The 12,253-nt window shown below is 41.8% G+C and overlaps 1 protein-coding gene across 1 annotated transcript in view; it reads left to right on the top strand.

The window, feature by feature from the left end:
- LTK (leukocyte receptor tyrosine kinase) overlaps positions 1-10,989 on the top strand; it is a 93,629-nt gene extending 82,640 nt beyond the window's left edge. The window contains exons 23-29 of the mRNA XM_051622011.1: positions 1,441-1,570; positions 3,976-4,073; positions 6,673-6,765; positions 7,352-7,453; positions 8,893-9,027; positions 9,361-9,451; positions 10,147-10,989. Of these exons, the coding sequence (XP_051477971.1) occupies positions 1,441-1,570; positions 3,976-4,073; positions 6,673-6,765; positions 7,352-7,453; positions 8,893-9,027; positions 9,361-9,451; positions 10,147-10,923 (1,426 nt within the window). The 3' untranslated portion in view covers positions 10,924-10,989. The remainder of the gene's footprint in view (positions 1-1,440; positions 1,571-3,975; positions 4,074-6,672; positions 6,766-7,351; positions 7,454-8,892; positions 9,028-9,360; positions 9,452-10,146) is intronic.
- Positions 10,990-12,253: the final 1,264 nt, after the last annotated feature.

The following is a 12,253-nucleotide window of genomic DNA, read 5'->3' as shown; positions in this document are numbered from 1 at the left end:
GCTATGGCTGAAGCTATATTATCTCTTGCAAATAAGAGTTTCTATTAGAGCAGGTTTGGCAGCTGAAGAAGGAAGAAGTGTGCCTTTCAGTCAGTAGCTACACACATGTGCAGCTTTTCTGTTTTTCATGTCTGTAGAACTGTTTGCAACAAGTAAGCCCATTTTGCAGTGAAGGTCCTGGGTTTTTATCCTTTCTTTGCACAAAAACAGCTGAATGGGACACTCTGAAACCTCTGCAGGGATAAGGTAGCTCTCTGTGTGTAGCTTGCACAAATGGAACACAGCCCTTCTCCCAGTGTGGCTGCTTCTCTTAGATGTGTTCTGGCTTTTGATGTCTTTGCAAGCTTGACAGAACAGTTGTAAGGTCTCATCTACACAACCTTGTGACAGTGAACTGTGAGATCTATAAAACCCACCTGGAAAAGATGACAGACAGGCATTCCTATTACTACCTGTGCTTTAGGTATTCCAGTCTTGGAATTTACTGTATTAATCCAAATCCACAACTTTAAAACAATAGTATAGTCAAGGGTATCTTTAAAATTATAGTATAGTTATGGTTGATAGTAAGTGATCAGAATTTATACATTTTTAATTTGTGCAACAAGAAGGTCTTCCTCTCATGTCTGGCCCAGCTCATACCTAGATGCTGTTTTTCTGCTATCAAGGCATGAATCTCACAATGCACTGCCACTTCCTAATGGCTGCAAGAACTTTGGCAGCTGAACAGGAGGTTAACACTGCTGTATTTTTTTTAAAGAGCAATTTCAATCGATTGCAGAGTGCTTTAATTCACTTAGTAGCACAAGACTTTCTCTTCCCCAACTTCCTTTCCATTTTTGGTTCCTGTATTATCCAGGTAATCGCTATCCAAGGGAAGATGCTGCTTTTAATGACTGTGTCTTACTGAGCTTCTTGACAATCTCAGCTTTCTTTTGTGAGAGGCAGAAAGCCATCAAATAAACAGCTGCTGCAGTTAAGCATTAGCTAAGTCCCTCTGGCAGACTAGATACTGAACTGAGGCCTCCGAACCAATTTTGAATTAAAATCCCCACCAGTCAGGTTTTTTTTCACAAATGCCAATAGTATTTGCATACTTGAAGTGCTAAACTTTATTTTCCCTCTCACATCACCTCCATCTTTCAGTCAGTGTGCCCATTAAATTCTCTCTTCACAGACAGAAGGCTCTGCTTTCCTTTCATGCCTTCCATTGAAAGCTTTTCATGGGCAAAGCCAGGCAAAGTCCCTGATCTTGGGACTGTCATAATCAGAGAGGCATTTTGATATGGCTGAAGTAATAATTTATTTGGTAACTTGCACTGCACCAGGTTTTGCTTCAGTCCAGGTTGTCAGTGCTCAAGGCACAGTGAGTATGACGGATGCTGGCCAGGTACTAATGCTGTCTTTCCTCTTCCATGTTGCTGTGGCCTTGGCTTCCAGCAAGTTCAATCACCAAAATATCGTGCAGTGCATCGGTGTCAGCCTGCAGACCCTGCCTCGCTTCATTCTGCTGGAGCTCATGGCTGGAGGAGATATGAAGAGCTTCCTTCGGCAGAATCGACCTAGGGTGGTGAGATAACTTCCCTGCTAGGCTTGGAGTTGGTTTTAGTATCACTGGTTTTTTATTTGTATGAACTGGATCAAGGCAATGAAGCCAAGCAGGGCTGCATGTGTCTTCCAGCTCCTACAAACTTCTGGATGAGTCGGTCTGTTTTCTTGACGTAAGCAGACGTGGGTGGCAGAAAATGAGAGCAGTGCCAGCATCCTGGTCTGTTAGTAACTGAGGAGGAAAGAGTAAAATCCTGCCCTGTCATTCCAGAATTCTGTGTCAACTGGACTACAAATTAAGGAACTTTCTTCTCTCAATGTCTGCCTTATTTTCTGTGCACTGTGGTGGTGTGTGGGGGCTGAGGTTATAACACTGATAAGCAGTAATGGGAACTTGCAGCACTAGGTTCTCAGCAGACGTGCATCACCATCATGTGGAGAAGCACAGCTTTATGGTAGTTGAAGAGCTGAATGTGCATGTAGCACTGCGGGGATTTAAACCAATGCAAATGAAATTATCAGGTCAAGTATTTTTGTTTGAAAATAACAACTTTATAAAAAGCTGTCATGAGGGCGTTTGCATCTCTGATTTCTAATATTACATTGATGGCAACCAAGCACAGTGATTATTTGGAATTAAATCATTTCAGTGTTCTTATAATGAATAACTGATTCCAGATAGGTGTTCTTGCTTCTTAACAGTATGATCTTAAGCACCACTGTTAAAAAAGTATATATGTCTGCTTGAGTGAAGACTTAAGGAAGAGTTAGGCCCAATTCTACATTATTTCATGTTATTTGAGGTGCCTGCACTGACTGCCTTCAGGGTCAGGAGGATGCTGACTGGTGCCTTATCTACTCCTACACCGTATGATGCAGTTGCACAGCTTCTCCACACACACACACCAAATAGTTGTGACAATACAGCTTCATGTGTGTATACTCCTAAACTGGGATTAATGTGTTGTTAAAAGATCAAGCTTAATCTCTTCCTCATGCAAGAGTAAATATACTAACTAAATAAATTTGCAGTGGTATAACAGCACCCAGATGGAGGAGATGGTATATCTTTATTTTTGGCATGTATAGTAGAAGTGGTACAATTTCTCTGAGTACATAAAGTCTGTGGGCAGCAGATAATAATAAAAATATACTCTTATTTAATATTATGTATAATTGTGACATAAGGAAAAGTTATTTTTTTACATATGTGAAAACAAGCCTGCTGCTATGCTAGCTGGTATGCTTGCAGATGGCAAATACAATAGTTGAAGTTCCCTTAGTACTCAAAAAAATGTCCCTGCACTTTTTCTGAAAGCAGAACTAGCCCCATCATCAATGTATTTCATGACAAGTTTCCTTGGCTGCAGAGAAAATGCACATCCATCCCAGTCTTCCAACAGACAGATCCCAGAGCAGAAATACAGTCTGGAAGTCTGTGGCTCTATTTCTCCTCCTTGTTCTTCATCTCTGCTCCAGAAATCCTTACTTTGTAACTATTCATAGCTCTCTCCTGGCAGAAGCCCAATAACTTTGTACAATAATTTGCCTAGCCAATAAAAATAGTGCTCAATGGCTGTGGTGTATGTTAGTGGTTTGAGCATGAGAAATTACAGTGATAACAACATCCAGGGGAAAAAAAAAAAAAAAAAAAAAAGCCTTAAAAAGAGCAACTTATTTGATACCTCTTGGGCTTTTGATCAGCAGTGTAGTCATTTCTCCTCACCCTTCCCAAGAGCAATATAGAAGTTGCTGGTGAAACACCAAAGAAATTTCCCTGTGGGTAAATAAATGATTGGATAAAAGTTAGCACAGCTCTTGGAGAAAGACTTTATTGTTCTTACTTAGGAACGTGCAGATGGTAAAGGGCTAGCACCAGTCCTGGCCTCCTGTGGTTAAGCATCCCTTTTTTCCATACTGCTCCTGAGGGTAATCTCTGTCCTTCCACAGAATGGATGAGTTGATGAATGTCGACTGCTGGTGCAGAGATCTGCACTCATGTATCTTTCTCTCTCTGAGTTCATGTGCTAATTTCTGTTGAACATTTATTAACTCTTTAAAAGTGGGTGGGTTTTTTTTCTTTTCTGGCTTACCTTTTAACCCTGCTTGTCTTTTGGTTTCACGAAGTCCAACACCAGCAGGGAATAGTTCTCTCACACCTCTATACTAGGCTATCCAGGCCAGGCCATGAATGTCTCGTGCACTGTGCTCAGGAGAAGTGAAATCTTCTGAAAATTTTCTGTGTTAAATAAGGTTTTACTCATTTTCTAACCCTTTGCTTTGATCTTCTTATGTTCCTCTTTACTCCTGACTCATTAACCCTACCCTGCCTTGTATATATCTCTCCCTTTCTTTTCTTCTGCCCCTCTCTGATTTTGTCCTGGCTGAACTATTCTTCCCTTACCATTTTCTGTGTGTATTTTCCAGAACCAACCATCCACGCTAACCATGCAGGACCTGCTGAACATAGCTAGGGATATTGCCTGCGGGTGTAAATATCTGGAAGAGAATCATTTCATCCACAGGTGAGGAGAAACAGTGCCTTCTGATGTACCTCAAGGTGTGTGAAGCTCACACAGTTTCTATTTGCAGTGGATTAGATACAGCTAATCTCCAGGGGGGACTCAGATTTCCTCTGCCAGTACAGGCTTTGCTTAGGTGTCCGGGCTGGTCTCGCTGATTTTCGGTAGGAGCTGGGCTTTTTGCACTGCTGGGGACAAAGGCATCTTCTACTCACAGCAACCATTTTCAAGTGTCAATCTTGAGGTGCCTACAGACACATTTGAGATTAGCCCCTGTAGTCCACTAGATGGTAGTGTCACTCTGTGTTAGCTTGTCAGATGGTTATCATTTCTCTCTTTTCTGATCTCCCTATCTTGATTTAATATTTCCCCTGTCTCACTAGCACAGGACAGTGCCTCATATTTGAGCCATTGCCTAGAGAAGGGTAGAACAGGGATAATATGAGATAAAACCACAATTCTAAGACTTCCTTCTCAGCTCAGCGCCTGACCCACTGTGTGGTCTTGGGGAGTCAGAATTTGTCTGATCATACCTCTTTTTCCTCTTTGTAGAGCAAAAAAATGGCAGGCTTCAAATAAGAATAAAACATTATAGAAGAGGTAAACTTTATTATAGGTTGCCTTTTAAAATTCCTGATTGGATATTGGACTCCTTTGCTTCTGATTAAAAGTTGTTTCAGCTTACAATGTTCCCAAGCATAGTGTGCAACCGAGTTCCTTCCCAAGTATGAGCTCCATGCTGAGTTCAGACCGTGTGTGTAAAAGAAAGGAGAGGCCTGCACACAGGAGGGTCACATAGGCTCCAGCTAAACCAACACTCAGCCTGGAGTCAGGCAAGCAAACAAGGGATTCACACCCACACACAAGCACGTGTACCTAGGCGTGACATTGCACAGGGTGCACAGACAGAGCTCGGTGAGAGTGGGGAGAAACTGGGGGAAACAAGTGGCAAGCACCAGCTGGAGCACAAAGACATGAAACTGACATATGGGACATATTATGGCTTTATGATTAGAGCATCTGAGACCATTTTTGGTCTCCTTTATACTGGAACAATAAGTAAGTTCCTTTGAAAAAAAGGATTAGAGTTTTCTGTCATTAAAAAAGAGCAGTAAGAGTGTGCAACAAGTTCTGGCTCTTGGATCTCTTGGTAAGTACACAAGAAGGTCAGTATGCTAACTGGAAACTTCAGAGTTAATTGCTACAGCATTATTTTAAAAAAATCCTTACTGTAACAGTAATATCCTTTCTCAGCCTCCAACCACCTGCTAAGGGCAAATTTTTGCTTGTGCTGCAAAAAGTCCAATAGAGACTTAACAAAGATTTTCTCCACAAGTGTTTTATAAAACCAATTTTAATTTCTCCTGTAAAGTAGATGTTTCCTTGTTTTCTTATCATATGGCACTGCCAGTTATCATATAAAGCTTCTAATGTTTATGTCAACTAATGGACAGACCAGCTATTATTGCTCTCAACTAATCTCCATTTCAGGAGAGAAATGGAAGGAACTGGTGCTTGACTTATTTTTTAACAGTAGCACATTACTTTTAAAAAAACTCCTGGGTTAGTTCTTGCACTGTTAGATCTCTAGCATAAGCTATCTGGGAATTTACTTGTTTTGCTTTAGCCAACAGTTCAGGAAACCAGTACAGAAGGAATTTTGTTCAGGTTCTGTACTGATACTTGTTCGTGATGTCAGTATTACTTAGAGTGGGTGAGGAAGAGAAGGTTATCATTACAGATAACAGGTATCCTGGGGGAAAATGTAGTGTAGTGGGGCTATGGAGATGTCACTAGGGCAGGTCTTGTCACCTAGGAGTCACAGATAACGATGGAAGGAAAAGATCAGCTTGACTTCTAAATCCTGAGGGATTTTTCAAGGCTGGCAGTGGGGAGAAACATATGAGTTGTTCAAGGAGTTTGTTCTTCTTGGCAGTCAAGAGGACCCCCACAGTGCCATGATTTTTAATGAGTTCCTTTTCAGAATGTGTATTTAAAATGAACATAAATCCTTCAGTCTTGGCTATACAGTCATCACTGCCATTTGCCACAAGCTGAACCTGCATCCAGCTAATGGCTGCTCCCATATGTAGCTTTGTTGGGTTGCACAGAAGATACCCAGAAGCAACAAAGCAACAGTTCACTGAACCTGCTCCTACACTGACTTTTCAAGCAGTTTACTAAGAATATCCAATAGCATAACATCTGTAACTGATGGAGACACTGCTGAGATGCCACTCTTTAATAAAGCAAGCAACAAATCTGTCATAATGTTGTTGAAGCAAAAGATGTTGGATCTGTCCCTGGTCTGTCACTGACACTGTTTTCTGCCTGACTGAAAGGAGAAGGGAATGGGGAATGCTTGGAAATCAGTGGGTATGAAATATAATGTAAATGCAGTTTAAGAATTATGGTTAATAAAAACGTTAATGTAGCTGGCATTTTTTCTTATTTTTAGTAAGGCTCTTCTCATTTGTGTAAAATGATTCAACTAAGGCTTGCAGGAAATAATATTCTTTCTTAATTCCTTTAGCTACTTAAGTGTTTAGAATTGGAAATTTTTAATATATATATATATAATTTTTTAATTTATGTTTTAAAGAGATATAGCTGCAAGGAATTGCCTTTTGACCTGCACTGGAGCAGGACGAATAGCCAAGATTGGTGACTTTGGGATGGCCAGGGATATTTACAGGTAAGGGAAAGGCCATTTCAGTCCTGTGAACAACTCAGAAATCTGTATCATTTTGGCCAGTTTGAATCTGGAATCTCAAGCAGAGGAACTGTCTGTTATGTGCCTAAATTTGATTACCAATTAACTAACTGGAGTTAACAGACTGTAAATTAACTCATGCCAACTAGCCAATACACTTCAACTGTGTTTATTCCAGACTGGGCCCCAGGGAACACTGCAAACACATGTGGACACTAAACCAAGCATAGGCAAATTTATTAGCTAGTTGATAATAAATAATCTTGCATTTAAAAAACCCCTTCCATATTTCTCAGTTTATGATGTCAAGACTTGCTGCATCATCACCCTCTGCAAAGCACTGAGCAAACCTGATGTCTTCAGCTGTGCACCTGCCACATCCTCAGTTTCCATCCCAGTTGCAAAGAGTGTAAAATACTGCTTCAATGCACTATTTGTGTGATAGCTTTTCCTTTTTCCTTGCTTGACCCCCATTGCCACATGCAACTCCCCAGCTGTCCTTGCTGGGATGATAAGATCTTTTCTATATCTGAGCCCCTTTGTTCTCCATGCATTTTTTCTTTCCCAGAGCGAGTTACTACCGCAAGGGAGGAAGAGCCATGCTTCCTGTCAAGTGGATGCCACCAGAAGCTTTTCTAGAGGGCATTTTCACCTCCAAGACTGATACCTGGTAAAAAATATATTTTAATCCCTTCTGCTACTCAGTGATAAGGGTCAAGAAATGTAGCGCTCCAGAAAAAAAATGTCTGCTCAGCAGGAACCTTTAAAAATGTCAGAATTTCTCAAGAGAAATGTTGTAAATCTTCCCTCTGCATTCAGAAGCACAGCTAAGGGATTCTGAATAATAATTTTAAAACTATTGTAAATGGAGGTAATAAAAAGTTCACTATACATAAATGGAGGGTATCATGTACAGGCAATCAAGAAGTGACAAGAGAAAGCAGTTTAGATTCCCAAGAAGTTTCATTTAAAAATCCAGACAAATACCATCAGACACTTCTGTCAACCCTCATGAGTATCTGGCACTCACTTCCTATCAGCAACGAGGCCTGCTTATGTATCTTGTGCATGACTTTCTCTGTACCACCCAGGATTACTCTTTTGTATAATTTTTTTCTGTTGTATATAAAATGACAGCAGATTCAATCATACGCCCTGGCTGGTTGCCAAGGAAACAATATTTATATATTGACTCCTCAAGTCACTTGATCTTCCTTTAAAATAAGCATCCCCTCAGCAGTAACACTTTCATGCACAGGTGCTGGGGAATGGAAGCTTGCCAGTTGCTTAAGACTGCCTTTCTCCCTGTACAGTAGATTCTTCAATATACTGTACTGAGGCATTCCCTTAAATGCCACACTAACCCAGTTTCCTGAAGTTGTTAGTGATGCCGGAAGACAAGGGATTGCTTATCAGCCCCTGACTGTGAGCAGCCACTACTAAGCATTTTGAAGGAAAGTGCTACAGTTCCTGTAACAGGCTATTTTAAGTAACATGCATGTTCTGGAAATTTCTTCCACCTTTGCAGAAAATTGTGACCCTTAAAATTCTGACCCTGCTGAAGTTCTGGCAGAACTATCTTGACTCCCCTCGGTCTAAGTCATACATTGTTTTCAGTGGCACTCCCATGGGAGTCAAAAAAGGAGAGCAATTGTATCATGACAAAAAATAAATGCTGCTGCCTTTCAGTTACACGGGATGGCTCTTACTTAGTTTTATTCTTGACCATCCTGTTCCCAAACACCAATTCAAACATCTTTGAGTCTTCCCAAGTAAGGTAGGAATCACCATAGGAGATCCAACAGTTCTTTTTAGTTAGACCACACATAGCAAAAAGTGATCCAGCATTTCCTGCTCTAGAAATAATGTACCAGAAGGAACAACTTTAGAGTTACTCAAATATGTTGAAGCCTCTTCAAAGTAAGTTTTTGAGCTTGAGCAAAGGTTTTGATTGACTTTTATATAAAAGCTGAGTCATAATCAAGCTAACTGCATATTACTGTGGTTGGCTTACAGCTTCGAGAGGTTGTTGCTGTGGTATTACCTACACAGCTTTGTGCCAGGTTTGTGGAGCACCAATGAAACCTAACTGGCTGGTTTCTGACACAGGTCCTTTGGTGTGCTGCTTTGGGAGATTTTCTCTCTAGGATACATGCCCTACCCTTGCAAAACCAATCAGGAAGTGCTGGAATTTGTCACCAGTGGAGGAAGAATGGATCCACCAAGAAACTGTCCAGGACCAGTGTAAGTATTTCCTTACCCCCCACAAGGGATAGTGGATATCAAACAGATGAGACAAGGAATGATGATTGTCCCCAGTGTTAGGTGGGTATTACTGAGCATCTCCTGAGCCACTGCCTCTCACATACAGCCTAGAGCACTGCAGGATTTGCTTTCAGTACTGGTTCCCTAAAGGCTCAGGATCCAAGGATGCAGAAATTACATGTCCACTTTTGCTGCGCTTCTTTGGGCCGCGTACCAAGTACAATTCCTCTGGATCCATGATCACACTGAAACACATTTTATGTAACTATCTTTCTTGATCACTACTTTTTATTTGTTTTTACTTATTTTAAGGTACCGGATCATGACACAGTGCTGGCAGCACAGCCCAGAGTATCGGCCAAACTTCTCCACCATCCTGGAAAGAATCAAGTACTGCACACAGGTAATGCCTTTGGTATCCTTTGATAATCCATGGAATGCCAGCTGTCCAAAAGCACTAGCTTTAGTGCCCAAAACAAGTGAGGGGTCCTGACAGAATGACCTAATTACTTTTCTAATTCTGATGGTGCTGTTGGTTCGACTGCTCCTTTCATTTGGGTTTTCTAGCATCCATCCTCACTCTCCCATCTTCAGCCTAACCAGGATGAGATTCCATTGTTCCCATGGATGCTTTCAGCTTTTGGCTTGTTCAGTAGCAAAATGTCCTTCATTTTGTGATGGAAAGGTATTTAGAATCTCTTTCAAGGTCCATATTCTGACCGTGCCTAATGTTGTTCAAAAGTCACAGTTGAATTGGTATGGAGTGGAGGAGGGGGAATAAGATGGCATGGTGAATTCACCATCTGGTAGCATTTTACAGCTTCAGGTCTGGATCCAACCTTCCAAGGGAGAAATTATATACTAGTGACCCCTAGTACAGCCTCTGCTCAAAGGAAGCATGCAAATGAGAGCATTTTTGGAAGTCCTAACAGCATGCCATATCCAGATGGCACATAGCACCTTGTAAAACATGTAGGAATATTGCCCAAACCTGGTATCAGCCTTTGCCAAAACCTTTTTCACTCCCATAGCTATGTCTCTTAAAATGCAGCTCTCTGGAAGTGCTCAGGGTGTAAGATTCTTGTCTCTCTTTTTCAGGACCCTGATGTAATCAACACCGAGCTACCCATGGAGTGTGGCCCGGCCCCAGAGGATGAAGGCAGTACGGTCACACGCCCAAACATTTCCAGTGGGATAGTGCCCCTGTTGGTAAGCCCTTCTCTCACACCTCAGACCACACCTAAAACAATGGACTCTCACCATGCTGGGCACAAACTTGTACAATGTCCACAAGAGCTACTGGTGGAGAACCTGAGCAACTGTGCAGCTCAAGGGCCCAGCCTGCCATGCCTCAGTGATTTCAGCAGCAGGTCCTGGTTCCAACAGAACTCAACCCAGAAGCTGGAGCTCAGCAGTGCACCAACCCATAGACTTAAAAACAAAACGAAAAATCTTTGGAACCCAACGTATGGATCGTGGGTGTTAGAGAACATGTGTCACTTCAGCCCCAGCTCCAAGCTCCAAGCAACTCCGGAGCGGGAAGATTCAGGCTTTGATGGGAATTGCAGTTCTTCTCCTAGCTCTCGGGCATCTCCAGCATCTCCAAGTCGAAGCAACTGCCCTCATCCAGATATCAGTGGGATTGAGCTGGTGAAGCTCCAGACTTTCCCCTGTGGCAATGTGAATTACACGTATGATGACCTGTGCTACAGCACTGAGCACCAGCCACCAGCTTTGGCAGAGGTTGGAGCAGCCGTGCTAAGGAGCTCTAGCTTGCACAGAGATGAAAAGCCTTTCTGTAAAACAGAGAAAACGACAAGAGAAAGGGACTCTGGCCTGTCTTTGTCAGATGACTTGAGTGTTACTCCAGTATAACAGAAGCAGTTCTTCCAAAGATCAGGGAATGTGTGTGTCTGGAAGGACTGCTTCCTCTTTCACTTACTTCCCCCATTTGCGTTCCTTCAGATGGGTGGTGTTTCGACATCAGCAATGTTCTGCTTCCTCCTTCACCTGCTGGATTCCCAGATAATTCAGGACAGTTGCACTCCTATGTCTGTCAAACATGTTCCACTGAACGAACTTAGAGGTGGAGAACAATGGCATTGCTGCTCTGATTCAGAATACAATATTTAATAAAAGAACAACTTCTCAATCTGCTCAGGTGAAAAGAAACAGACCTACCATCCAACCACAGCATTTGGATGGAAATAATGACCAACACAGGTTGCTTTCTGATTGAATAAACCAAAACCAAATACTGCAGCAGCAGCAACCAACTTGCAAAGGCTGCTGCATTCCCAAGAGCTTTTCACAGTCCTGATGACTGACTAATGATGCTCATGCACTGTAAGGGAATTAAATAAATAGCAGCCGCATTTGCATCTGTTTTATTAGCAGACCCTGTGGAAAAACATGAAAATGAAGCTACTTCTCAAATTGGAAGCAGTAGGAAGGATGAAAAAAAAAATAATGATCCAGGCTCCTCTGAACATATATTTGAAAATAAGCAATGAAGAGGAAAAAAATTTACTATTAAAAAATGGTGGAGCTGATAGTATCCCTTTGAATAGTGAAGAAAATGTGCTGCTTGCCTCATGGTATCACTTTCCTCACTGATCTTGGTGTGGAAGGGGCAGGTGGTTTTTCAAGAAAGGGTGAACTGCATGGCGGGATGAGACATGGACTGTCTTTATCTTTTAATGGAGTTTACTTGGGCTGAACTTCATTTTTGTAAGTACTTTGGTATTCAGCAGTAATTTCCTGTGCTCTGTTGGTAAGCATTAAGCTGAGGTTCTTGGCTCTCTAGCAGTTGGTGCCCTAGAGTTCTTGGTTTAAATACCACCTACTCCTCTGAGGTAAAAACAAAGGAATGCAAGGGAGGGACAGAGTGAAGGGGAACCTAATACAGCACTACCTTCCAGTGGCATTCACACAGGAAGGTAAAATAGCTAAACTATTGAGAAAGCCAAAATCATAACTTGGCTTCACACACCTGAGCAGATTCTAATTTCTTTTCCCCTTGCAAGGTAGTTGTTGTTTAGAAGACAGCTCGTTTCTAAGGTTTTCCTCTGTTGCTTAGGGTCTAAACGGATGTTTACTGGTTCAAGCCTGCAAAGCAAGGAGACTGAAAAAAGTAAATATTTTGTATTAAGCCTGAACAGTCCTGGAAGCATGTTGTTTTTGTCCCACTCCTGAATGTTGTACT

This window comes from Apus apus, chromosome 5 (genome assembly GCF_020740795.1).
Source record: "Apus apus isolate bApuApu2 chromosome 5, bApuApu2.pri.cur, whole genome shotgun sequence".
Taxonomy (NCBI): domain Eukaryota; kingdom Metazoa; phylum Chordata; class Aves; order Apodiformes; family Apodidae; genus Apus; species Apus apus.
The sequence above is the reverse complement of the archived record's forward strand: the minus strand, read 5'-3'. Positions and strand labels throughout refer to the sequence as shown.